Source organism: Rhinichthys klamathensis, unplaced genomic scaffold (assembly GCF_029890125.1).
Source record: "Rhinichthys klamathensis goyatoka isolate OS25496 unplaced genomic scaffold, OSU_Roscu_1.1 h1tg000330l_1, whole genome shotgun sequence".
In the NCBI taxonomy this organism is placed as follows: domain Eukaryota; kingdom Metazoa; phylum Chordata; class Actinopteri; order Cypriniformes; family Leuciscidae; genus Rhinichthys; species Rhinichthys klamathensis.
In genome coordinates, this window is record NW_026606845.1 from 1,105,001 (window position 1) to 1,132,901 (window position 27,901).

The window sequence follows — 27,901 nt, forward strand, 5'->3', positions numbered from 1 at the left end:
TTTTTTGGCTCTGTGAAGCTGCCTTTAAAAATCCTACATAAAAGTTTTGGTTAAAAGCTAGGTATTTTAGATATTTTGAATATTGAAATGAGAGCTTATTTTACTATCTGTGTCTGACAAAGATTTTGTACACTGTAAAAAAAAAAACAAAGAACACTGTAATTTTAGCTTTTTCAAGTTGGTTAGGGTTAGAGCAATTTTAGATGCACTTGCACGTTAGAACTGGAGTTGAAGTGCCCTTACATACAGAAAATAAATGTTTTTATTTTGTGTCTGTACAGTTGCTTTTGAATGGCTGTCTATGAGGGTCAAATTGACCCGCGAACATCACGAACGTAACAGTAATTTTGTTTGTATATGTCAAAACACATCAGCATGTTGAAACTTTGCATGCATGTTCATCATGATAAATGAGAAAAAGTCACAAAATATCAAGAAAAAAAACAAAAGTTAACCAGTATTTCCAACAACTTGAAAATCGAAACGGGTCAAATTGACCCGCAACATAACACAAGGGCTAGACCAACAACTTTTTGACACAACCTGCAAATTACTTTATTGCTAAACTATTGACCTCCGCTTGGCAACAACTGACCTAAATGTTCACTTTTTTCTTGCAAAACATACAGAGATGACATGATTATGATATACAACTTTGTATACAGTATACAAAGGGAATGTTAACTTGTGAGTTCTCCACGATGATTGGCCGAGAAGACAAGTAACGTGAGATGAGATGGAAGACATAATCATGACAGTAGACGTAATCCACAGCTAGATCAATGTGTATAGAAGCCCATGATTACAACAACCATCATTTGAAGTGCCACAGAATTCTGAAATGATCGTACATTGTGGGATTTTTTTCATTATTGATCGTACATCGCATGCTCTGGGAGTTGTAATGTGGGAAATGTAGTGTGTTTAGCTGAAGCCTCAAAGCTCTTCCTGTGGCTGTAGTTTCACTTCCTGTTTGGCAAGTGTGAGCCGAAGACATCTCATGTTTAACTGAAGCTAAAGGCCTCCTAATATAATGATAAAGCTATTATTAAGCATCTCAATAGCAGTTTCTTTTGGGAGCCCAAACTAATCTGTGCCATTTATATGTTGCTTGCAATGATTTATCAGGATATTCAGCTGCTTTTGAACGGTGCAGTTACAACATCAACCAGCAGGAGTGAACAGATGAAACCAGACAAACCTTGCATTGAACATCCAACAAGGAAACGATATTCACATTAATAACTACAGACACAACATAATTGTTACGTAACATGGTACTTAAAAAAAATTATCACGACGAGGAATAATTCTAGAAGGAAGACTTTAATAAAACACTCAGGAACCAGGAACAAAAGCAAGAGAAAACCACATTACAACAAACGTTAACGAGAAGCGACAGAGACTGAGAGAGAACACAGGGTTTAAATACACATGGACTTAATCAAAGAAACAAGACACAGCTGACATGACTATCGAGATCATGACTAAAGCCCCGTTCACACTACACGCGACGTGATACCATTCATTTCAATGGTGAGCGGGCGACTTCCGGCGACACGCGCGACAGCGACCGTTGGCGACTAGATGGGGCGTGTCTGGCGACGCGACAAAGTTGAGAAATTTTTAACTTTATGCAAATGAAGAGCGATTTTCGCGAGCGACAACCAATAGGAGTGGAGCGCACGTGATCCTTCTCCTCAGCCCCTGATAGCGACAAGAAAGCTGATTCGCTGTCTTTTGGATGTCATACTAGTCAACCAGTAGTGGGAACGCCCACTAGCGACCTCATCGCCAGCGGCTGGCGACTTGCAGCGAAAAAGTCGCGTGTAGTGTGAACGGGGCTTAACACAGCTGAACTGAAACTCATAATCAAGGTGTCCATGGCAACTAAGGAGTGGCGGGAAAAGAACAAAGCAAAACAGGAACCGTGGTATTGTCATTTCCATACAAGCATCGGTACAGTGTGTGATACAATAATGCTTTGAGAAACTTCCCATCACTAATAATAACAATAAAAACACACACCAAATACTGGATTCAAGAAGATGAATCTGATCTTTCTGAACTCTATAATGAACAGACAAGACAAGCTTGATTATTACACATGTTCAGTAAACCGATGAAAATGACGAGGATGAAGATGATTTAGTATATTATATTGTAACTATTATATTTTAAAATTGTGATAGACCGATGCGATGAGGAGAAGTAAAATAATAGTAATGAAATCACACAATTGAGGAGTTTTCGGACAAAAGTCATTTGTGACAAGTATTGAATCTGGCCGCGACCCCTGATCTCTTGGGGTTTAAAATCTTCAAGTGTGTGTCCAGCCTGAGGTTTGGTGTAATGAACTCATCTGTGTTTATGAAGGAGTGCTCGAGTCTCATATGACGTTATAGTTTATGAAACACAGCTGTAAAATACAGTTGTTTCTGTGTCTCTGTCCTCTAGATTACAGAAGCGTCCAGTGTCTTTGACCTATAATCACAGAAACAAGAGTTATTAAGTTAATAGAGAAAAAACTCAATCAAAGATAGTCTATAGTTTTTACACATGAATATGATAATTCACACACAAGCTGATAGAGATTCAATGCCTGAAGATCATAAACACACAGTCCTGTTTCAGGATCATCACAGTGTTGAGCAAGACATTAAATCTGGTTGTGTTTCAATGGATCTGCGAACACAATTACTACTGTAAACCTTGAGTTCAATAAATAACCATAATCATCAGTTTCTGCTGACTCACCTGATCATAAATCACTGGATTAAACACAACAGTGGCGGACGACAGCAGACCTGAGCAATAGATCAACATTAGTCTTTCTTACATATTCACTTCTTCAGTTATCTTATAGCTCATAATTATAAGATCCTTTAACTCAGTTCTCATGCATTTCATCACAAACCCAACCAAGTATTTAGTGTGAAATATTACCTTTATTCTTCTTTCTCATCCGCACAGCCACTATAATCAGTGGAAATGCTATCAGGAGTAAAACTAAAGCCTCCGCAGTGATAATGATAATCACAAATGAACCTGAAAAACACAAGAGAAACAGCCAGAAGAATCACAATATCAGAGAAAAAAAGATACAAATTGGTGACTTAATCAAAGATTAACGAGTTCGTTTGCCCATAAAATCTTTAAGATATTAGGTTAAACTTATTTGGCTTGCTGTCCGCTGGAGAGGGGCTCGATGAAGCAGCTTCAACTCGAGCTCTGATATACCCCCCAGTGGCTAAATGTAGGACCTGTTAATTAAAGGGCAAGGTACCTAAGATGAAGGTGGAGTTTGGGGAGGTGGAGGGATACTGGAACAGCTGATACTAGGGAGATGCTCCTTATATACTCTGTTGATTGAAAGATTGGATGGGCTCGCTCCTCCCTAACTTACGTTTAGGAACTTCATCTAAAGCATGAAATTAGATGTATATGAGGCTTATTGAAAGTCATGTTGCCATGACAACGTCTGTCAGACCTTTGACCTCCTGTTGCGGTGAGGAGAGAGACGAACGCTGAGATGTGGAGAGATGTTCACCTGTGTCCGGTGAGGAAATAACCAGAGATACAGCATATTAAAGGCTGAAGAGATGTTGAGATGAAGAGATGAAGAGATGAAGTGATGAAGAGATGAAGAGATGAAGTGACAGAGAGATGAAGTGATGAAGAGATGAAGTGATGAAGAGATGAAGAGATGAAGTGACAGAGAGATGAAGTGATGAAGAGATGAAGTGATGAAGAGATGAAGAGATGAAGTGACAGAGAGATGAAGTGATGAAGACATGAAGTGATGAAGAGATGAAGAGATGAAGTGATGAAGAGATGGAGAGATGAAGTGACAGAGAGATGAAGTGATGAAGAGATAAAGTGATGAAGAGATGAAGTGACAGAGAGATGAAGTGATGAAGAGATGAAGTGATGAAGAGATGAAGAGATGAAGTGACAGAGAGATGAAGTGATGAAGAGATGAAGTGATGAAGTGATGAAGAGATGAAGTGATGAAGAGATGAAGAGATGAAGTGACGGAGAGATGAAGTGATGAAGAGATGAAGTGATGAAGAGATGAAGACATAAAGACATGAAGAGATGAAGTGATGAAGAGATGAAGAGATGAAGTGATGAAGAGATGAAGTGATGAAGAGATGAAGTGATGAAGAGATGAAGTGATGAAGAGATGAAGTGCTGAAGTGATGAAGAGATGAAGTGATGAAGAGATGAAGAGATGAAGAGATGAAGTGATGAAGAGATGAAGTGCTGAAGTGATGAAGAGATGAAGTGATGAAGAGATGAAGAGATGAAGTGACGGAGAGATGAAGTGATGAAGAGATGAAGTGATGAAGAGATGAAGAGATGAAGTGATGAAGAGATGAAGTGCTGAAGTGATGAAGAGATGAAGTGATGAAGAGATGAAGAGATGAAGTGACGGAGAGATGAAGTGATGAAGAGATGAAGTGATGAAGAGATGAAGTGATGAAGAGATGAAGACATAAAGACATGAAGAGATGAAGTGATGAAGAGATGAAGAGATGAAGTGATGAAGAGATGAAGTGATGAAGAGATGAAGAGATGAAGTGATGAAGAGATGAAGTGATAAAGAGATGAGGAGATGAGATGAAGAGATGAAGTGATGAAGTGATGAAGAGATGAAGAGATGAAGTGATGAACAGTGTAGCCATGGTCAGATCTGCCATTTTCTTAAACTGCTGGTTTTGCATTCTTTTAATTCAGAGACTATGACAAAAGTAAGGGTCATTGGGACTGTTGATTAGGTTACCGAGTCAATCACAAAGTCTCTCTGTTGTAATTTGCCACACAAAGCAAATGGGGCTTGGACTTGATTGAATTACTGACTCTGATTCACACACTGGCGTTTGCCACGAATGGTTAAACAAAGAAATGCATTGCTTATCACATGTGACACAGACATGTGACCAAAGAGCCTATCTTGGAATCAGAATCACGCGGAAGAACCCCTCCGAAGGTGACAAGACGAACATTGTCCATTCAGATAAGCGCACACACGTGGAATCCCCCTCTAAGAACTCTGAATACACACACACATACACAGACCAGAAGATGACCAAAAGTTCTCCGCGTGACCGACCGCCGGGTGAACTCGCTCATACACACAGACGCACACACATACACGAGAGACAATCATTCTGAACACTATGGTCAAAATCACCCTGTAAAATGTGTGAAATGTTTTTCTGGTTGTGCTTCATGATTCCCTGGTGACAAAACTGGTATAACTGTAAACTTTTATGATATGTGATCAATTTAACATCCGTTTAATCACGGAAAAATCATGTATCTGCATTTCACTAAGCCCTAGGAATGCCGAACTTGGTATGGTTGTAATCAGAATAATCAAAGAAGATTGAATCATCAACCCAAAATGTAATATGATGCATGCTTTTATTAATACTAGTTTAGAAGTGTATTTCGAACAAGTTTTATCCCCTATGCACATGATCCGGGAGGGCGTGAATCACAAGGTCTGCCGACCCGCCCTCCTGCAAAACGGTTGGATCAAACACTGAGAAAGGCGTGTCCCTCGCCCCTTCAAAATAGACCGCCACCTTATCCTCTGTGCAGTTTCCTACGCCAGAGAGAGATTCCTAAACTTTCCTGCTAAACTCCAGCCGGAGTTTTCCTTCTTCGTCGTTTTTCTACTTTGTTTTAAATCTAAGTTGCTTTCTTTCGATCTACCTCAGTTGATAGTTCGGTTTCATTCACGAACGAAACAAGTTTAAGATTAATCGCCTCTCGTACGGGCCGCAGCTGAAGCAATCGCAAACATCTGCCTCCTACCGGAAGACGTGCCAGACAACTCCAACCACGCTGCCTTTGTAACACAACTGCACACAAAGAAGCCGTAAAAGTAACGTACAAATCTCAATTAAGGGCTGCTTAAAGGGGTCATATAATGGTACATGCACTTTTACAAGTTGATTGTACTGAAATGTGTGTTGGCAGTGCCTGTACACAACCATCATATAATGATAAAAATCCATCCAGTGTTTTTGTTTTAATCTCCTTATCTGTTTTCCCCTGCCTCAAATTGAGCCGTTCGTTTTAGTGACGTCAATAAAACGGACGCCCCTCCCGCGATTGTTGATTGACAGCTTGTGTTTCAACACAGACCCGCCCTCGCTCGTCCTGTCAATCATAGTCTGCGCGGACCGGCGCGGTCATTGTTGATATGCTGGAGCACTGTCTATGAGCAGAATGGCGTCTAAGCGATTGTGGTGTTCTGTTCTTGGGTGTAATAACGAACACAGCTGTCATTTTAATGTTCCTAAATCCGAACCGCTGAAGACGCAGTGGCTGAGTTTGTTTTCGAAGGGAATATTCCCCACGAGCAACGCCAATGCTCTCATGTTTGCCGAATCATTTCTCAGTGGACTGCTTTATAAACGAGGATCAGTGTAAAGCTGGTTTTGCTGAGAAGCTGCACCTGAATAAAGGATCGGAACCTATTCGTCTTCCTACTGAACCTTCAGAAGAACTAAAGTGAGTGTAACGTTTTATTAATCTTTATATTAATATTTATATAATCTTTGCAAATCGCCAGCTGCACGCTTCACGATGAATGCGTCGGTTTAAACTCAGGGTACATTACAGCATGTTTTCTATGTACAACGTTCTCAATATAATTCATAATCCCACGTTTATAATGAACAACGTGTGGTTATTGTGTTACAAACGGTGTATGCGCAGAACAGAGGGGCGGAGTCAGCAAAGCTCATGATCATTTAAAGGCATATGCACTGAAACGGCGTGCTGAAAACAGAGCTGTTTTTGACCAGGTAAAATAAGTGTTTTCTTACAATACTAATGAGAATTTTTAATTAAAGTATATTACAAACTTTTAATTTAGACCCTAAAGAATCATATTAGCTTGTACAAAAATGGCATTATATGACCCCTTTAAAGTTGTCTAGATTAATGTTGGAATCCTTTGGGTCTCTGTTGAACTGTTTGAACTCTCACACACTCACTCACTCACTCACTCTCTCACTCTCTCTCTCACTCACTCACTCACTCTTTCACTCTCACACACACTCTCTCTCTCTCTCTCTCTCTCTCTCTCTCTCTCTCTCTCTCTCTCTCTCTCTCTCTCTCTCTCTCTCTCTCTCTCTCTCTCTCTCTCTCTCTCTCTCTCTCTCTCTCTCTCTCTCTCTCTCTCTCTCTCTCTCTCTCTCTCTCTCTCTCTCTCTCTCTCTCTCTGGTGCATGCTGGGAATTGGGAAGGGAATGCATGGGAGGGTGATCTAGGTGAGAGGAACTTTTCAATTTTTCACTATTTCTTGCTTTTTTCTTGTATTCGATTATTTTAATTGAAAAAGGTAAAAAAGTTTTAATAAAAAAATAAAAAAAAATAAAAAACTGAGTTTGTTTTCCGCGAGAGTTGTCTCGTGTCGGAGGTAGGGATGGCGTCTCACACTCACGCGAGTGTGCAGGCGTCAGGCCTGTCGCTCCGGCATGGGATTAGGTGTGTGACCCAGGCAGGTGTGCCTGTAGAGGATGTGTTACTGGACGTGGCAGAGCGCGTGGGCCATGAGAATATTATTTCGGCGTCTCGGATGAACAAGGCCGTAGTGGTATTTTTGAAGGAAGAAAATCTGGTTCATGGTTTGATCGAGAGCGGGATATCGGTAAGTGGCACATTTGTTTCTGTTCAACCTTTAGTTTCAATCACGACGAAGGTGACGGTTTCCAACGTTCCGACTTTTATCCCCGATGCCGACATTGAGCGAGAGCTTTCTCGATTTGGGAAACTTGCCAGTGGAATTAGAACGGTTTCACTTGGTTGTAAGAATGCCGCTTTAAAGCATGTGTTGTCATTTAGGCGACAGGTGTATATGTTTCTAAAAGAACCGACGCTGAATATCTCTTTTCGGTGTGTTTTTGAGGGCAAGTCGTACATGATGTACGCGAGCACGGGAGAAATGCGGTGTTTTGATTGCGGGAGTATTGGACATGTCAGGCTGTCTTGTCCTCATAGAGTTGAACTAGAGAATGAAGCAGGCCCTAGCAATACTTCAGATAAGAGGAATGAAAATGAAGTACAAAAGAGTAGTGTACCAAATGAAGCAGCAGTGGTGAATAATGAGGTTCAGAATGTGGATTCAAATTTGAAGGAAGGAATGATAGTAGAAGATCCATCCACTAATAATGAAAAAGATACAGAGGAAGCTTCTGGTAGTAAGACAAAACAGGGAAAAATGAAGAGAGTTAATGTTGTAACTGATGTGGCTGTTGAGAGAAGCACTGTGGTACAAGGGTCTGGACAGAGTGATACTGTGGTAAAGGGGTCTGAGCAGGGTGATACTGTGGAGAGTTCAGAGAATACAAGCCAGACGAATGATGACGTAAGCGGTTTGAAAGGTGATGTTTTGGAAAGAGGAAAGATAGTATATTTGATTAAGAAGGTGCAATCAGAAATGGTTGATGAGGGAATGGATGATGATGGCAATGGTGGTGGTGGTGATGATGATGATGATGATGATGGTGGTGGGTTGTCTGATTTCTCAGACATGTCAGATGTTTCGCAAGTAAGCTGTGAGCAGGTTTATTCTCTAGATGAAATAAATAAATTCCTGGACGAAACCTTTGGAAAATCTGTTGATGTAAGTAATCATTTTTCTGATCTGAAGAGGTTTGAGACTTCTGTTCGTTATTGGCAGAGGAAGGTTGGAGAAGATGAACTCAGTCAGAGAAAGAGATTTCGTTTAAAAAAGTTTCTTGCAAAACTGAGAAGGGATAAAACCCCTATAAAACGTAAATTCAAATAATTGAATTAATGGTTTGCATATCACTCAGGATGGCTTTACTACACTCTTTATTTCTTTCTGTCTCTCTTTTCTTTCTCTTTATATTTTCTATGGAGATGATAAGGGTAGCCTCTTTAAATATTAACGGAGGGAGAGACAGGAGCAAGAGAGCAATGGTGGCAGAATTAATTAATATCAAGAATGTAAATGTTTCTTTTTTGCAAGAAACTCATACAGATTGTAATAATGAAGTAGAGTGGTGTAGATGGTGGGAGGGGGAGAGCGTCTTCAGTCACAGGTCAAACTTGAGTGCTGGAGTGGCTATTCTTTTTTCAAAAAAATTTGAACTTGAGAATTTTGTCAACTGAAGAGATAGAAAAGGGTAGAGTTTTAATGGTTGCTGGGGAGATAAATGACTTAAAATTTATTTTCATAAATGTTTATGCTCCAAACAATGGCTCAGATCGTGTGGAAGTTTTTGGGAAGTTGCAGAGTGCATTAAGAAAATGTGATAATGATTCTTCCATAATAATGGGTGGGGATTGGAATTGCACTACAAATGTTCTGTTAGACAGGAACAGAGAGGAGTCTCATCCACCGTCTAGTAATGCTCTTCAGAATATTATTAATGAGTTTGACTTGATGGATGTGTGGAGGAACATGAATAAGAGAATTAGACAGTATACATGGGTTAAAATACTAGATTCTAATGTAACTGGAGCAAGATTAGATCGAATATATATAAGTAAAACAAGCATGAACAGAGTATCTAATGCTAACATTTTCCCTACCGGGTTTTCGGATCATCATATTGCAATCATAGATTTTAACATTATTACTTTAACACGCCCCAAGTTCTATTGGCATTTCAACACTAAGTTGCTGCAGGATAGGTCTTTTTGTGAAAAGTTTGGTGATTTTTGGAAATTGTGGAAGTTGAATAAAGGTAATTTTGAAAAAAAATAGCACAATGGTGGGAGGTGGGGAAAACACAGATAAAGGTTTTTTGTCAAAATTTTTCCTACAATACTACTGTGTGTGTTAAAAAGAAAATTGAGCAGTTGGAGAAGGAAATTATTGATATGGAAAATGTGATGGATGTAAATGTTTTGGGTGTATCTGTAAGCAATAAGGTACGAGAGGCGGTACACTTGCCTCGAGTACCTTATTGCTTTTATAAAACGGTTGCCACACAATAAAAATATTAAAGCCGAAAAATATGTATCTATGCAACTTTCATGAAGTAAAATCACTAAAAGCCTGCCTTCCGCTGGAAAAAATAGTCCCGGAACGTGAACAGCAACAGAAGTTACATATATTATTTCGCCAATAGATGGCGGCAAAGACTGTCTTTATGAGTGAGTGAGTGAGTGAGTCTGTAGAGAAGGCTTTTGAAAGGACTCGAACTTGTGATCACGGAGAAGACAGACGCAACTGACAGATGACTAACGTTATGCACGGAAAACCCCATGACTGTTAAAAGGACAAAATATGCAGCGGACATTCAAACGCATTTTTTTTATTATGAATATAGGACTGACCTGAAGGAAAATGCTACGTCTACTGTAAATGCAGGTACACTCGCTTACTCGATCTCTCACAATGCTCTGCTCTAGCTTTAAATGAACAATATCAATGAGATGAAACATCTGTTTAAGTTGCTAAGAGTGGTTGCTAGGGGTGTTGTGTAGTGATACATAGAACCGTTGGGTGAAGCGGTCATAGCCGTGTTTTATCGTGAATAAAGCACAGCTATTGACCAATCAGAATCAAGGATTGGAACTAACCGTTTTATAAAATGATTTAAGGAATAAGAAACTTGAATTAAGATCCATCTTAGAGGAAAGAGCGAAGGGCGCTTTAATTCGAGCAAGAATTTCTTCTATCAAGGACATTGACTCTCCCACTTCTTATTTTTTTAATCTGGAGCGGAAAGTTGCACAACAAAAGCGCATACTTCACCTGCGCAAGGAAAATGGAATCTTAACATCTAATCCGACAGAAATGAGGAAAATGGCTATGGATTTTTATGCTGACTTGTATGGACATACTGACTGTGATTCTGAGAACATGGCACAACTATTACAAGGACTTCCAAAGTTGCAACCTGGGGATAAGAAAAAGCTTGACACCATGATCAGCCTTAACGAGCTTTCAGATGCAGTTCAGCAGCTCTCCACAGGGCGTGCGCCAGGAATAGATGGTTTGCCTGCTGAATTTTACAAGACTTTTTGGACTGTTTTAGGTGAAGATTTTTATGAAGTTTGTTGTGAATGTTTTGAAAAGGGAATGTTACCATCTAGCTGTCAGAGGGCTGTGATCTCCCTTTTACCAAAAAATGGAGATCTGGGTTTTTTAAAAAATTGGCGCCCTGTTTCTTTGATGTGCTCGGACTATAAAATATTGGCAAAAGTTTTAGCCAATAGGTTAAAAAAATACTTGCACATTGTGGTCAAAGGAGAACAAACTTATTGTATTCCGGGTCGTACAATCATGGACAATCTGTTTTTAATAAGAGATGTTATTGATGTGTCTATTAATGAAAATTGCAATGTTGGATTTTTGTCTATTGATCAGGAGAAAGCTTTTGATCGGGTGGGTCATGAGTACATTTTTAAAGTCTTGGAGTCTTTTGGGTTCGGGAATTGTTTTATTTCATGGATCAAGTTATTGTATAAAGGGGCTTCAATAATGCTTAAGATGGGGAATGGTTTGACTTATCCATTGCCGGTGAAAAGAGGTATTCGACAGGGGTGTCCTCTCTCAGGCCAACTCTATAGTCTAGCAATTGAGCCCCTGTTATGCAAATTAAGAAATGGTTTAAAGGGTTTTGTAGTTCCAGGTGACCCTAGGGAGTCGAGATGCTTTGTGTCGGCTTATGCTGACGATGTAACTATTTTTGTTACTGAGCAAGAAGATATACAAATTTTATGTGAGAGTTTGGATGTTTATGAGAAAGCGTCTACAGCTAAGGTCAATTGGGGGAAAAGTAATGGTTTTATTGTGGGCCAGTGGGGAAATGGTGGGCCACCTCCACTTCCTGGGGGATTGCATTGGGGAAGAGAAGGTATAAAAATTCTCGGAGTGTTTTTAGGAGTAGAAAACTATAGAAAAAAGAATTGGGAGGGTTTGCTGGAGAAGGTGTCTGCTAAGTTGTCTAAATGGAAATGGCTATTGCCAGAGCTATCCTATAGGGGTAGAGTTTTGGTTACAAATAACCTGGCCGCTTCCATGTTATGGCACAGACTCAACGTTTTAGAGCCACCAGATGACATTGTCAAAAGTATCCAGAGAAAGTTGGTGGAGTTCTTTTGGTCAGGACAGCATTGGATTCCTGCGTCAGCTCTATATCTTCCAACTCAAGAGGGGGGACAAGGTCTGATCGATATAAGGAGCAGGATCCATACCTTTCGATTACAGGCGGCGCAGAGACTTTTGTATGAGGAGGACGTGGGCTGGACGGGTGTGGCATGCGCTCTGTTGAGAGGAACATCGAATCTGGGATACGACAAGCAGCTGTTTTTACTGCAAGTTAATGAGCTGGATTTGAATCATTTGACTTCATTCTACCAGTCCATGCTAAAGGTGTGGAACAGGACGTTTTCTGTGACCAGAGAGATTTTGCGACCCCAGGACTGGATTATGGGAGAACCCCTGTTTCATAACTCTTTGATACAAACAAACATTTTGTCCTCAAGCAGTGTGAGGAACTGTCTGGTCAGAGCGGGGTGTACGAAGATCGAACATCTAAGGGATGACAATGGGTGGATGACGGCAGATTCAATTCAGCACAAGACAGGATTACGTTCTTTACGTCTGGTGGGTCGGATGCTGGATGAAGTGCGCTCAGCGCTGCCTGGAGCCTGCAGAGAAGCATTGGGAGCGCCTTCGCAGGGATGGAGCTACAGGTTTCCAGCAATACGGGTCTCTGCTGCACTGGAGAGGGCAGAGGGTGAAGACTCCTTTGTGTCCTTTAAAACTCCAGAGTTGGGATTATTTCAAGATCTTGGCAAAAAGGCATTATACATTGTGTGTGTTAAAGTGTCTCATCAAACTGTTTTGAGAAGAGTTAAAACATGGAGGTGGACAGAAGTGTTTGGGCCAGGCTTCAGAGGATGCTGGAGATCTCTGTACAAACCTCCTATTGAGAAGCGTACAGCAGATTTACAGTGGAGACTGATGTATGGTATAATAGCTACGAACAGACACGTGGCGCACCTGAATCCAGAAGTAGGGAGGGAATGTCCTTTTTGTGGAACGGAGGAAACGGTTGATCACTTGTTTATCCATTGTGGGAGGTTAGGAGGTCTTTTTAACTTTTTAGAGGTTTGTTTTGAAAGAATGGGTGAGGAATTTTCCTATCAAGTTTTTATTAGTGGTCCAAAGTACAAAGTCAGTGATAGAAGAAAAGTGGTTTTGTTAAATTACTTTTGGGAACAGCCAAGATGGCAATTTGGAAGACACGTAAAAACAGGATCTTGGGAGCTGGTTCAGTTGATGCAGAGAGAGTTCTGAAGGGGATGGTGGCTGCTCGGATTAAAATTGAGTTTGCTTATTTCAAATTAGTTAATAATATTATGGATTTTTCTGCATTGTGGTCAGTGGGAAGTTTTTTGTGTGAGGTTGGGGAGGATGAAATGTTGGTTTTAAAGATGTGATGAAAGGGCTGTAATCTGTATTGATTGGATTGTGTTTTAATTTATTTTTAATTTATTTATGTTTTTGCAGTTCTTTTTTTTTGGGTGAAATATTGGAATGATATATGATAAATGATCAAATAAATATGTTTTTTAAGCCTCTCTCTCTCTCTCACACCCACTCTCTCTCTCTCTCTCTCTCTCTCTCTCTCTCTCTCTCTCTCTCTCTCTCTCTCTCTCTCTCTCTCTCTCTCTCTCTCTCTCACTCTCTCTCACTCTAACTGTCTCTTTTTAAATACGTCATATTGCAATCCTGTATTAATTGTTTGTTTTGATATGCATATTATTTACTCCTGCGTGATTTTTAGTAGTCTATATAACCCTTAGTATTGTGTTATTAAATTCCATAATCCTTTGAATCGAATCTGTCTCATTGTCCCATGATTGAAGTCTCTGTAATATGTCAAAGGTCTGTAAAGTTACCAAAGCTCTACCTCGGTTAACTATTTTAAACATCTGAAAGTGCTGTATACGAGCAGATGCTTCCGTGTGGCCAGCGGAAAATATTCACTCGGTATACAGGCAGGTAATCTTGTGATATAAGGAAGTTTTCGGCTCCGGTCCGCAGGACGAACCAGGATGCATGACAAACTAATTTGGAATCACATGTAAATTGACCCTGATAATTAATCTGACTTAACTGACCTATATATCAATAATTACTACGATCAATCGTGTTAATTATTCATATATGGTAATGTTTAGTCCATTCCCTATTTGGGATAATTTAATTTATGTATGCGATTACATATTCATTATCTAATGAATAATATTCCCCATTTGAGTTAAATAATTTCCCCAAACAAAGTCACTGTTGCTACAACAGATAGAGAGATGAAGAGATGAAGTGATGAAGAGATGAAGAGATGAAGTGATGAACAGATAGAGAGATGAAGAGATGAAGTGATGAAGAGATGAAGAGATGAAGTGATGAACAGATAGAGAGATGAAGAGATGAAGTGATGAAGAGATGAAGAGATGAAGTGATGAAGAGATGAAGAGATGAAGTGATGAACAGATAGAGAGATGAAGAGATGAAGTGATGAAGAGATGAAGAGATGAAGTGATGAAGAGATGAAGTGATGAACAGATAGAGAGATGAAGAGATGAAGTGATGAAGAGATGAAGAGATGAAGTGATGAAGAGATGAAGAGATGAGGAGATGGAGTGATGAAGAGATGAAGTGATGAAGAGATGAAGTGATGAACAGATAGAGAGATGAAGAGATGAAGTGATGAAGAGATGAAGAGATGAAGAGATGAAGTGATGAAGTGATGAAGAGATGAAGTGATGAAGAGATGAAGTGATGAAGAGATGAAGAGATGAAGTGATGAAGTGATGAAGAGATGAAGTGATGAAGAGATGAAGTGATGAAGTGATGAAGTGATGAAGAGATAGAGAGATGAAGAGATAGAGAGATGAAGAGATGAAGTGATGAACAGATAGAGAGATGAAGAGATGAAGTGATGAAGAGATGAAGAGATGAAGTGATGAAGAGATGAAGAGATGAGGAGATGGAGTGATGAAGAGATGAAGTGATGAAGAGATGAAGTGATGAACAGATAGAGAGATGAAGAGATGAAGTGATGAAGAGATGAAGAGATGAAGAGATGAAGTGATGAAGTGATGAAGAGATGAAGTGATGAAGAGATGAAGTGATGAAGAGATGAAGAGATGAAGTGATGAAGTGATGAAGAGATGAAGTGATGAAGAGATGAAGTGATGAAGTGATGAAGTGATGAAGAGATAGAGAGATGAAGAGATAGAGAGATGAAGAGATGAAGAGATGAAGTGATGAAGAGATAGAGAGATGAAGAGATGGAGTGATGAAGAGATAGAGTGATGAAGAGATGAAGAGATGGAGTGATGAAGAGATAGAGTGATGAAGAGATGAAGAGATGAAGAGATGAAGAGATAGAGAGATAGAGAGATGGAGTGATGAAGAGATGAAGTGATGAAGACCTGTTGAGGAGATCTGATGATCTGTGACGCCGCTGGATGGATTCAGGTCTGACTCTCTTGAGACTGAAGATGAGCCGATTGTTGAAACCTCAGTGGTCTTGTTTTCTGAAGGTGGAAAAAAAGATTATGAATATGAATAATATGAAACAACTCAAACTCCTGATGACTTGATCTCTCCCTCTTTAACCAGCAACACGATCTCTGAATAGACATTAATATCATAAATCTCTCCTTTGCACTTTCGCCACTCAAATAAAATTGAAACTGAATTAACAAATCTCAGATCCCCGATTGTATTGCATTTTACAAAATGATCCAACTTTTCTGGATTTGGGGTTTGCACAAGATTAATGACTTGATCTCTCACTCTCAGCTTGTTTCCATGCAGTTCATTTCTGCTATTAACATATTTAATCACTTACCCAACATAACCAGCAACACAATCTCTGAATAGACATCAGTAATACTCCTCTCCACACCACACCAGTATTGGCCTTCATCCTCTGTTCTCAGATCAGTGATGGTGACGGTGAAAACTCTGGCCGTCGTGTCGTCAGTCAGAGAGAATCTCTCGTCTTTAGCAGGAGATCCTGATTTAACCATGATGATTCTAGATCCATAGATACACTCCCCTTTACAAAAATACTTTGAATCTGATTCATATCCAGATTCATATGAGCATCTGATGTCAACTCTCTCTCCTCTGTATCCAGTAATTGTCTGTGAAGCTGAAAACACAAATATCATTATATAGAGCTGTTATGTGTGAGAAAGAGACATAAGCAGGCCAGAATAATAACTTACAAATATCATAATGAAGAAGAGCCGTCAAGCTCTAACAAATATATTCATATAACAATAAACATGAATGATGATTGGTGTTAAAGCTGGAGTCCGTAATTGTTTTGTGTTAACAGATTAATAAATGTATTTAATGAGCGAGAACGTCATGAATCAATTTTCCAAACCTTCTGTCTTCTCCTGATTCTCTACGGTATAATACCTATAATAAGTGTTTATATTGGGAATACTTTAGACCGGTCGCACCGCTGACGAGTAATCCAGTAATCCAGTGCCTGTGTGACTTGCCAGAGAGAAGGAGATCCGGCTCAGACTCAGCGGTTTATTAACCTCTAGAGCGCCAAAAGTTACGGACTGCAGATTTAATAATGAATATCAGGCACCTCTGATCACATTTAGCTGGATGTCTAGGTAGTGTGTCCATCCAGCTCTACAGCCGTACGGTCCAGCATCGTCCATCTTCAGGTTACTGATGGTCACTGTAAATGATCTGGTCTGACGATTATCCTTCAGTGAGAATCTGCCACTGAACACTGAGGACTCTCCATCAGATCGCAGTATAAGGACACGCTCTCCGTAAACTCCTCTGTAGAAGTATTTGTAGGAGTTTTCATATCCTTCTGGATAAGGACAGGTAATGCTCACTCGTTCTCTCTCTGTTCCTCTCACTGTAATGTCCACAGACAGTGAACTGCTCACTACACACACACACACACACACACACACACACACAGCTTTACTCATGTACACTGCCATAATATTAGATAATAAACACTTTTAGTAGAGATCTTCAGCTCTTACCCGTCAGCAGAAACACACAAACTATCAGTGGAAACTTCATTTCTTCATCAGTTCAGTTCAGAAAATCAGTCTGAAACTCTCAGTAGTTCCTCACACGACTCTCTGAAACTCAAACAGCAATAATACTGCTCTCATCTGTCGGTGGAGAGGAAAATAATACACTTGTTTCTCATCTCACGTGATGAGAATCTGTGATCTCTGTGTTTCACATGCGGCGTTAGGCGTGAAAACGCTCTCAGTTTTGAACTGCTAATAAACTGTGAATTCATCAACCACAACCTGTTGCTGTCCTCCTTTAACATGTTTAACAGCTTTATGCTTATATGTATATATATATATATATATTCAAAACATGTTAATTAAATGTTAAACATCATCCACTCTAAGAAAAAATGTCAAACATTTTAAGGAAACAATCTTTGCCAAACTCTGAATGATAAAGACATGAGATGAAGAAGAAAAGCTTGTTAGGGTTATTTTCTGTGGTAATCGACAGCATGGGAAAACACTGTCGTTTACACAAACTATAAATAATACAGAAAATTGCTTGAACATTAAGATCACTGTTTCTCCATCATATGAGCTCTGAGAAGAGTTGCATTGTGGGAAATGTGTGTTTAGCTGAAGCCTCAAAGCTCTTCCTGTGGCTGTAGTTTCACTTCCTGTTTAGCAAGTGTGAGCCGAAGACATCTCATGTTTAACTGAAGCTAAAGGCCTCCTAATATTATAATGATGAAGCTATTCTTAAGTGTTATGAACCCAGTATGGGTTATATTTGTGGGTTGTTTGTTTTTCCTTTGTTTGGTTTGCAGGATGGAGTTTTATTTATTTATTTATATGTTGCTTGCAATGATTTATCAGGATATTCAGCTGCTTTTGAACGGTGCAGTTACAACATCAACCAGCAGGAGTGAACAGATGAAACCAGACAAACCTTGAACTGAACATCCAACAAGGAAACGATATTCACATTAATAACTACAGACACAACATAATTGTTACGTAACGTGGTACTTAAAAAATTCTCAGGACGAGGAATAATTCTAGAAGGAAGACTTTAACCCTTGTATGGTGTTCGGGTCTGTTGGACCCGTTTTAATTTTTTATCAAAAGAAAATTTATACGATTAATAATTTTTTTTAAAACTCAGACTCATTGGCCTTGGCTCATTTTCTGTGAAGAACATATATCAGAACACATTTTCAATGACCACACACCGTACAACCCACCCGGGGCTAATTAAAGTGTGGAAATTGTAGGTCCTCTGTACCTTTACTCTGTCGTCCTCCTACCTCATACTCTATCCCAGCTGGAAATTGGCAGCGGAACACAATAAATGTAGCTTTGCCAGTGTGGTTCCTTGTTACAACTGATCAAGATGGCCAAAATATTTGTTGCTCAGAGGACCTTGCAATTGATTTTGAAAGAGAGAGAAGCTTTTGATGATGTAGAGGAAGAGGTTTCAGAATGTGAGGATCACATTTCTGAAAATTCAGAGTCTGACAGTGACTTTGAAAAACAGGATGAGATTGAGCATCAGCCAGTTCCAAAAGAAAGACAAGCCACAGGACCAGGCTGTCAGCAGCCAGTTCCTAAAGAGGAAGCTGACCATGGTGGGAACGATACGGAAAAAACAAGCCTGAGCTCCAAACCTTGGATATTCTTTGAATGAATGAATGAATGAATGAAATCTTTATTTCGAACAATTAATAAAAATAATAATAAAATAAATAAATAAAGACAGCAATACGTATGAAGTATCCATACAAATAATTAAACACAAAAACAATAAAAAAAATATATATATTTTTTTTTAGCATAATAATCAACCTGTTCGAAAAGGGATAGGTAGAAGCCCTAGGCTTATCAAGACCTACCCCCAGTAACTACCCAAACCAATTCACAATCAGACAAGATAAATCTAACATAACGTTTTAAATAATAAAAAATAAAAAAATACCTGCTAAATTAAAGTAATACTTTATCTTAATATTAAGATAATGAAAAAATAAAATAAAAGCATAAAAAAAAAACATGATCAAACTGCATTTCCAACCATAATGAAATATCATTCACCCTCTTCACTTCTGTACTTATCAAAAATAAAACTTTTATACCGTTTTTTGAATTGCAACATATTAACACTTTGTTTGATCGAACTGCTCAGACCATTCCACAAAAGCATCTTTGACATATTGGACATCTCAACGTACAGCGCCTTTGTCATCTGGATGGCACTGAACCCAGAGTGGAACAGGGGGAAGCCATCAACAGGTAACCATCATCACCTGATCTCATTTCACTTTAGCTTTCTTTGCTACTATAAATGTGTTTGATAAACACACTGTCATAGCAGCCAAAAAAGACAAAAGATATAATACGAGTTAAGATCCCAACTAATTGGAACACTGATCACTGTTATGGTGACTTCAAATGAAACACAGAGTCAAACTCCTGTTAATTCTCATTAAAAACTTTGACGTCTGACTGAAATAAAGTCAGTCTGGTTAGTAATAAGTGAAGCTGGTAATGCTGTTTGTGGAGTTGTTTAATCCTCCTCTGCTGAGATCTTCCGATTTAATGTCTTCTTTTCTCTTCAGTGGATTTCATCTAAGGCTGTGTCTGAAGTCAGTTGTAGTTCTTGTGTTTTGGCTCATCTCTTTTTCTGTTCTCTTCTTTCCTTCAGTGATTCTGCTTGTTAACAGGCTTATTAAGGCTGAGATGACTCCATATTTAATATACACAGATTTTGTGGCTCTGATTAGGTCCAGTTCTGGTTTATTTCTTTACTCTTGGCTGACATGTGGTATTGCTATGGCCTGCTTGTGTCTCAGATCTGGCAAACAGGATCGGTCCGCTCAAGTGCATTCATTCCACGCTGCATGTGGGCCAGATCTGGGCAGAAACAATGTTGCTATCTGGGTGTGTGATGATGTTGCAGTCTGACACCCATGCCTTGCGAGAGAGATGTTGGTAAAATTCCTTATCAAGTCAACACCTAAATCTTGTTGTTGTGCTCCTCAAACTATTCCTGAAACATTCCTGCTTTGTGGCAGGGTGCATTATCCCGCTGAAAAAGGCCACAGCTACCAGGGAATACCGTTTCCATGAAAGGCTGTACATGGTCTGCAGCAATGCTTAGGTAGTCCGTGTCAAAGTAACATCCACATGGATGACAGGACCCAATGTTTCCCAGCAGAACATTACCCAAAGCATCACACTGCCTCTGCCGGCTGGTCTTCTTCCCATAGTGCATCCTGGTGCCATGTGTTCCCCCGGTAAGCGGCGCACAAGCACCCTGCCATCCACGTTATGTAAAAGAAACGTGGTTCATCAGACCAGACCACCTTCTTATTCTATTGCTCCATGGTCCAGTTCTGATGCTCACGTGCCCACTGTTGGCGCTTTCGGCGGACAGGGGTCAGCATGGGCACCCTGACTGGTCTGCGGCTATGCAGCCCCATACACAACAAACTGCAATGCACTGTGTATTCTGACACCTTTCTATCAGAACCAGCATCAACTTCTTGAGCAACTTCAGCTACAGTAGATCGTCTGTTGGATCTGACCACACAGGCCAGCCTTCGCTCCCCACGTGCTTCAATGAGCCTTGGCCACCCATGACTGTCACAGTGTCTGGTTGTGTTTCCCTGGGTTATCACTAGAGGTCCTCGTTCGCACGGTGTCATTCACATTAGACTACAATTCCCAGCATTCTGTTCTGCCACTTATCTGATTATTGCACTCAGCTGTTTCCCATCACCTTGTTAGTTCTGTGTGTATATATTCCCTGTCTGTGTTAGTGCACACTTCTGTTCCTGTTTGCTGCCAGTTCTTGTTCATGTTTTATGTTCTTGGATTCACTTATCGGATTTTGACCATTTGCCTGGACTGTTGTGAGTACGGATTACCCTTTAATAAATAACTCCTATTGGATCTCTCTCTTCTGTGTGTGATTCGTGACAATGACCCTGTCGCTGGTTCACCACTGTTCCTTCCTGGGACCACTTTTGATAGTGACCACTGCAGACCGGGAACACCCCACAAGAGCTGCAGTTTTGGAGATGTTCTGACCCAGTCATAGCCATCACAATTTGGCCCTTGTCAAACTCGCTCAAATCTTTACGCTTGCCCATTTTTCCTGATCCTAACACAGTGGGTGCTTCTCAATTCTCATTTGTCCATCCTCGTTTCCTTTTTCCTCGCGTCTCAGCTCCACCCCTGTAGGATGCGAGGGAAGGCTGCAAGGAAAGAAAATAAGAACGGAGGAATCGAATGAAAGCTTTAAACTATAAATAATACAGAAATAGCTTGAACATTAAGATCACTGTTTCTCCATCGCATGAGCTCTTGGAGAAGAGTTGCATTGTGGGAAATGTAGTTTGTGTGTTTAGCTGAAGCCTCAAAGCTCTTCCTGTGGCTGTAGTTTCACTTCCTGTTTGGCAAGTGTGAGCCGAAGACTTCTCATGTTTAACTGAAGCTAAAGGCCTCCTAATAGTCACAACGACACAAACAGGTAACGTAAACAAGATGTTTTATTAAAGACACTCAGGAACAGATACGGCAGGTGAGTAGCTGGTTTGATGGCAGATATGAAAGTAGAAGTAGTGATGGTTTTGACTGAGTCTCTTATCTGATGCAGGGTGATGATGTCGAGCTGGATGGAAGACGGGCTGAAGACAGAAGGACCGGAGATGCAGACGGGTGATTCACAGAAGACGGGTATCACAGCAGGTAAGCGGGTTGAGGGAATCCTAGATGGAGAGTCAGGTATTTGAAGGATTTGACGAGACCAGACAGTGAGCAGAGTAAACTGTGGGGTTTTTAAGGTGCTGGTGGTGAATGTGTGGATTGCAGGCAGTGATGATGACAGGAGCAGGTGATCAGTATTCAGGGGATGTGGAACGAGTGGGCAGAGTGAGGAGGTCTGGTGCTGACGAGGCTGTTTCCGTGACAGTACCAAACCCCCCAACATCCAACAAGGAAACGATATTCACATTAATAACTACAGACACAACATAATTGTTACGTAACATGGTACTTAAAAAATTCTCACGACGAGGAATAATTCTAGAAGGAAGACTTTAATAAAACACTCAGGAACCAGGAACAAAAGCAAGAGAAAACCACATTACAACAACCGTTAACGAGAAGCGACAGAGACTGAGAGAGAACACAGGGTTTAAATACACATGGACTTAATCAAAGAAACAAGACACAGCTGACATGACTATCGAGATCATGACTAACACAGCTGAACTGAAACTCATTATCAAGGTGTCCATGGCAACTAAGGAGTGGCGGGAAAAGAACAAAGCAAAACAGGAACCGTGGTATTGTCATTTCCATACAGGCATCGGTACAGTGTGTGATACAATAATGCTTTGAGAAACTTCCCATCACTAATAATAACAATAAAAACACAAAACACCAAATACTGGATTCAAGAAGATGAATCTGATCTTTCTGAACTCTATAATGAACAGACAAGACAAGCTTGATTATGACGCATATTCAGTAAACCGATGAAAATGATGAGGATGAAGACGATTTAGTATATTATATTATATTGTAACTATTATATTTTAAAACTGTGATAGACTGATGCGATGAGGAGAAGTGAAATAATAGTAATAAACCACACAATTGAGGAGTTTTCGGACAAAAAGTCAATTGCGACAGGTATTGAATCTGGCCGCGACCCCCGATCGCTTGCGGTTTAAAATCTTCAAGTGTGTGTCCAGCCTGAGGTTTGGTGTAATGAACTCATCTGTGTTTATGAAGGAGTGCTCGAGTCTCATATGACGTTATAGTTTATGAAACACAGCTGTAAAATACAGTTGTTTCTGTGTCTCTGTCCTCTGGATTACAGAAGCGTCCAGTGTCTTTGATCTATAATCACAGAAACAAGAGTTATTAAGTTAATAGAGAAAAAACTCAATCAAAGATAGTCTATAGTTTTTACACATGAATATGATAATTCACACACAAGCTGATAGAGATTCAATGCCTGAAGATCATAAACACACAGTCCTGTTTCAGGATCATCACAGTGTTGAGCAAGACATTAAATCTGATTGTGTTTCAATGGATCTGCGAACACAATTACTACTGTAAACCTTGAGTTCAATAAATAACCATAATCATCAGTTTCTGCTGACTCACCTGATCATAAATCACTGGATTAAACACAACAGTGGCGGACGACAGCAGACCTGAGCAATAGATCAACATTAGTCTTTCTTACATACTCACTTCTTCAGTTATCTTATAGTTCATAATTATAAAACCTTTAACTCAGTTCTCACGCATTTCATCACAAACCCAACCAAGTATTTAGTGTGAAATATTACCTTTATTCTTCTTTCTCATCTGCACAGCCACTATAATCAGTGGAACTGCTATCAGGAGTAAAACTAAAGCCTCCGCAGTGATAATGATAATCACAAATGAACCTGGAAAACACAAGAGCCAGAAGAATCAGAATATCAGAGATAAAAAGATACAAATTGGTGACTTAATCAAAGACTAAAGCATGAAATTAGACGTATATGAGGCTTATTGAAAGTCATGTTGCCATGACAACGTCTGTCAGACCTTTGACCTCCTGTTGCGGTGAGGAGAGAGACGGACGCTGAGATGCGGAGAGATGTTCACCTGTGTCCGGTGAGGAAATAACCAGAGATAAAGCATATTAAAGGCTGAAGAGATGTTGAGAAGAAAGAGATGAAGAGATGAAGTGATGAAGTGATGAAGTGATGAAGAGATGAAGTGATGAAGTGATGAAGAGATGAAGTGATGAAGTGATGAAGAGATGAAGAGATGAAGTGATGAAGAGATGAAGAGATGAAGTGATGAAGAGATGAAGTGATGAAGAGATGAAGTGATGAAGAGATGAAGAGATGAAGTGATGAAGAGATGAAGTGATGAAGAGATGAAGTGATGAAGTGATGAAGAGATGAAGTGATGAAGAGATGAAGAGATGAAGTGATGAAGAGATGAAGTGATGAAGAGATGAAGAGATGAAGTGATGAAGAGATGAAGAGATGAAGAGATGAAGAGATGAAGAGATGAAGTGATGAAGTGATGAAGAGATGAAGAGATGAAGAGATGAAGAGATGAAGTGATGAAGAGATGAAGTGATGAAGAGATGAAGAGATGAAGAGATGAAGTGATGAAGAGATGAAGTGACGAAGTGACGAAGAGACGAAGAGACGAAGTGACGAAGAGACGAAGAGACGAAGAGACGAAGAGACGAAGTGACGAGGAGACGAGGAGACGAGGAGACGAGGAGACGAAGAGACGAAGAGACGAAGAGACGAAGAGACGAAGTGACGAAGAGACGAAGAGACGAAGTGACGAAGAGACGAAGAGACGAAGAGACGAAGAGACGAAGTGACGAAGAGACGAAGAGACGAAGAGACGAAGAGACGAAGAGACGAAGTGACGAAGAGACGAAGAGACGAAGTGACGAAGAGACGAAGAGACGAAGAGACGAAGAGACGAAGTGACGAAGAGACGAAGAGACGAAGAGACGAAGTGACGAAGAGACGAAGAGACGAAGAGACGAAGAGACGAAGAGACGAAGAGACGAAGAGACGAAGTGACGAAGAGACGAAGAGACGAAGAGACGAAGAGACGAAGAGACGAAGAGACGAAGTGACGAAGAGACGAAGAGACGAAGAGACGAAGTGACGAAGAGACGAAGAGACGAAGAGACGAAGAGACGAAGAGACGAAGTGACGAAGAGACGAAGAGACGAAGAGACGAAGTGACGAAGAGACGAAGAGACGAAGAGACGAAGAGACGAAGAGACGAAGAGACGAAGAGACGAAGAGACGAAGTGACGAAGAGACGAAGAGACGAAGAGACGAAGAGACGAAGAGACGAAGTGACGAAGAGACGAAGAGACGAAGTGACGAAGAGACGAAGTGACGAAGAGACGAAGAGACGAAGAGACGAAGAGACGAAGTGACGAAGAGACGAAGAGACGAAGAGACGAAGAGACGAATAGACGAAGTGACGAAGAGACGAAGTGACGAAGAGACGAAGTGACGAAGAGACGAAGTGACGAAGAGACGAAGTGATGAAGAGATGAAGTGATGAAGAGATGAAGTGATGAAGAGATGAAGTGATGAAGAGATGAAGAGATGAAGAGATGAAGTGATGAAGAGACGAAGAGACGAAGTGACGAAGAGACGAAGAGACGAAGTGACGAAGAGACGAAGTGACGAAGAGACGAAGTGACGAAGAGACGAAGTGACGAAGAGACGAAGAGACGAAGAGACGAAGAGACGAAGTGACGAAGAGACGAAGAGACGAAGAGACGAAGAGACGAATAGACGAAGTGACGAAGAGACGAAGTGACGAAGAGACGAAGTGATGAAGAGATGAAGTGATGAAGAGATGAAGTGATGAAGAGATGAAGTGATGAAGAGATGAAGTGATGAAGAGATGAAGTGATGAAGAGATGAAGAGATGAAGAGATGAAGTGATGAAGTGATGAAGAGATGAAGAGATGATGAAGAGATGAAGTGATGAAGAGATGAAGTGATGAAGAGATGAAGTGATGAAGAGATGAAGTGATGAAGAGATGAAGTGATGAAGAGATGAAGAGATGAAGAGATGAAGTGATGAAGTGATGAAGAGATGAAGAGATGAAGAGATGAAGTGATGAAGAGATGAAGTGATGAAGAGATGAAGTGATGAAGAGATGAAGAGATGAAGAGATGAAGTGATGAAGAGATGAAGTGATGAAGAGATGAAGGCTCAATCCCATTTCACCCCTTGTTTTCGAGTGTACCCCTTGGCCCTGAAATATTCCCCTACGCAATGGAACAACCCTTCATGAACCCGATACGTCATCAGTTGTCGATGATGGCTCTGACGTTACGGAAGCAACGAGTTTTCACAGGATTTCTCCATGACAACGACTGACAATGAGCGCCGCTGCTCTTACCTCTGAGCAAACATGATGCTTATAACGTTCCTTCCTCGAAATGTATGTCTTTTCTGTTTTGGAAAGGTAATTTATTATACAATTTCTTAATTTAAATGACTATATTATTATTATAAGAGTAAATAAAGTGCATGGTGGTGTCATCTTTTAATGTTTAACCGTTAGCGAAGCCAACTCGCCGGTGATTCGCGATGCATTCTGTGAACTATCTCGTAGCCCTCCATTCGGAGTGTGCCTCTGAAAAATCTCCGTTTCGAGGGCTATGTAGCCCTACCCCTCTATAGCAACAAGAATCGGGACACCCTACTATACGTGAACGCCCAAAACAGAGGGGTAGGGGCAAGGGTTAATTGGGATTGAGCCTAAGAGACCTGTTGAGGAGATCTGATGATCTGTGACGCCGCTGGATGGATTCAGTTCTGACTCTCTTAAGACTGAAGATGAGCCGATTGTTGAAGTGGTCTTTATACCTGAAGGTGGAAAAAAAAAAAGATAGACCTGAATTTGGTTATTACATTTACACATTAGCACACTTATCTGAAACTGCATTTAATGAATTACGCAGTACATCAACATTTATGTAATATAATATAATATAATATATTAACCAGCAACACGATCTCTGAATAGACATCAATATCATAAATCTCTCCTTTGTACTTTCGCCAGTTAAATAAAGTTGAAACAGAATTAACAAATCTCAGATCCCAGATTGTATTGCATTTTACAAAATTATCCAACTTTTCTGGATTTGGGGTTTGTACAAGATTAATGACTTGATCTCTCACTCTCAGCTCGTTTCCATGCAGTTAATTTCTGCTATTAACATATTTAATCACTTACCCAACATAACCAGCAACAGAATCTCTGAATAGACATCAGTAATACTCCTCTTCACAGCACACCAGTATTGGCCTTCATCCTCTGTTCTCAGATCAGTGATGGTGACGGTGAAAACTCTGGCCGTCGTGTCGTCAGTCAGAGAGAATCTCTCGTCTTTAGCTGGAGATCCTGATTTAACCATGATGATTCTATTTCCATAGATACACTCCCCTTTACAAAAATACTTTGAATTTGATTCATATCCATAATCATATGAGCATCTGATGTCAACTCTCTCTCCTATGTATCCAGTAATTGTCTGTGAAGCTCCACCAACAACAGCTGAAAACACAAATATCATTATATAGAGCTGTTATGTGTGAGAAAGAGACATAAGCAGGCCAGAATAATAACTTACAAATATCCTCCATATGAGTCTGATGATCATGCGATAAAGAGGAAAACAAGAGAAGAAGTCAAACTCTGTGTAAAAGAGCTGAGAGTCTGAAACTCACCTGTACAGATCCTGGAAAAGAGCAGCAGGACGTCCAACATCATGACATTTGACAAGCGTTTCGCTGAAATAAAAGAACAAATTCTGTGTGACAAACGTTACTGTCGTTCTCTTCCGTACTGAGAGAATAATGTGTGTCAGCAACTGAAATACATATTTCCTTCCCCTTCTGTATCTATAACCACATCTACCTCTACAGGATCTTAAAAGAGCTCATATGTGATGTTTCAGTTACACACTTGATAAAACTGCATGCACTGAATATAATTTGTTTAGACTCTTTTAGTCGAATACGGTCTCTTTCTTGGCATTGGAGAGTCTTTAGGCCGAGACTAGAAAAAGTGGTGAATCTAAAGTTTTTATTTTTTATTCAAGTCTAAAATTGTATTCAAAACGTCCCGGGTTACGTATGTAACCCTAGTTCCCCGAAGGGACGGACGCTGCGTGTAATCGCAGTGGGAACGCCCTCAGCGTGACGCGTCTGAAGCATGAATGAAATCAGTCAATGGAGAGAATGAGCGTACGGCGAGTGACGTCATCGACCAGGAAGCTAT

The 27,901-nt window shown here is 40.3% G+C and overlaps 2 protein-coding genes and 1 long non-coding RNA gene across 3 annotated transcripts in view; all 3 read right to left on the bottom strand.

Annotated features, from left to right (window-relative positions):
* LOC130105893 (uncharacterized) overlaps positions 1-3,599 on the bottom strand; it is a 7,904-nt gene extending 4,305 nt beyond the window's left edge. The window contains exons 1-3 of the long non-coding RNA XR_008809680.1: positions 3,491-3,599; positions 2,947-3,048; positions 2,758-2,807 (exon numbers count right to left, since the gene is read on the bottom strand). This is a non-coding gene — a long non-coding RNA (uncharacterized LOC130105893). The remainder of the gene's footprint in view (positions 1-2,757; positions 2,808-2,946; positions 3,049-3,490) is intronic.
* A 12,994-nt stretch (positions 3,600-16,593) lies between these two features.
* LOC130105871 (CMRF35-like molecule 7) lies at positions 16,594-17,258 on the bottom strand. Its single transcript, XM_056272071.1, has 2 exons — positions 17,053-17,258; positions 16,594-16,949 (listed from the first exon to the last, which is right to left on the bottom strand). The coding sequence occupies exons 1-2, from the start codon at positions 17,090-17,092 to the stop codon at positions 16,627-16,629; spliced, it is 363 nt and encodes a 120-aa protein (XP_056128046.1). The 5' UTR covers positions 17,093-17,258; the 3' UTR covers positions 16,594-16,626.
* A 5,608-nt stretch (positions 17,259-22,866) lies between these two features.
* Positions 22,867-27,476, bottom strand: LOC130105929 (CMRF35-like molecule 8). Its single transcript, XM_056272117.1, has 5 exons — positions 27,349-27,476; positions 26,855-27,175; positions 23,406-23,507; positions 23,218-23,267; positions 22,867-22,944 (listed from the first exon to the last, which is right to left on the bottom strand). The coding sequence occupies exons 1-5, from the start codon at positions 27,389-27,391 to the stop codon at positions 22,867-22,869; spliced, it is 594 nt and encodes a 197-aa protein (XP_056128092.1). The 5' UTR covers positions 27,392-27,476.
* Positions 27,477-27,901: the final 425 nt, after the last annotated feature.

Bases quoted from the DNA above. Each gene is read 5' to 3' on its own strand.
- LOC130105871 (XM_056272071.1), bottom strand. From the start codon at position 17,092: ATGAAGTTTCCACTGATAGTTTGTGTGTTTCTGCTGACGG. The intron at 16,950-17,052 runs GTAAGAGCTGAA...GTGTGTGTGTAG, and splicing joins TTGTGTGTTTCTGCTGACGG to TGAGCAGTTCACTGTCTGTG.
- LOC130105929 (XM_056272117.1), bottom strand. From the start codon at position 27,391: ATGATGTTGGACGTCCTGCTGCTCTTTTCCAGGATCTGTACAG. The intron at 23,268-23,405 runs GTAATATTTCAC...TCTATTGCTCAG, and splicing joins GATGAGAAAGAAGAATAAAG to GTCTGCTGTCGTCCGCCACT. The intron at 22,945-23,217 runs GTGAGTCAGCAG...CTGTGATTATAG, and splicing joins ATCCAGTGATTTATGATCAG to ATCAAAGACACTGGACGCTT.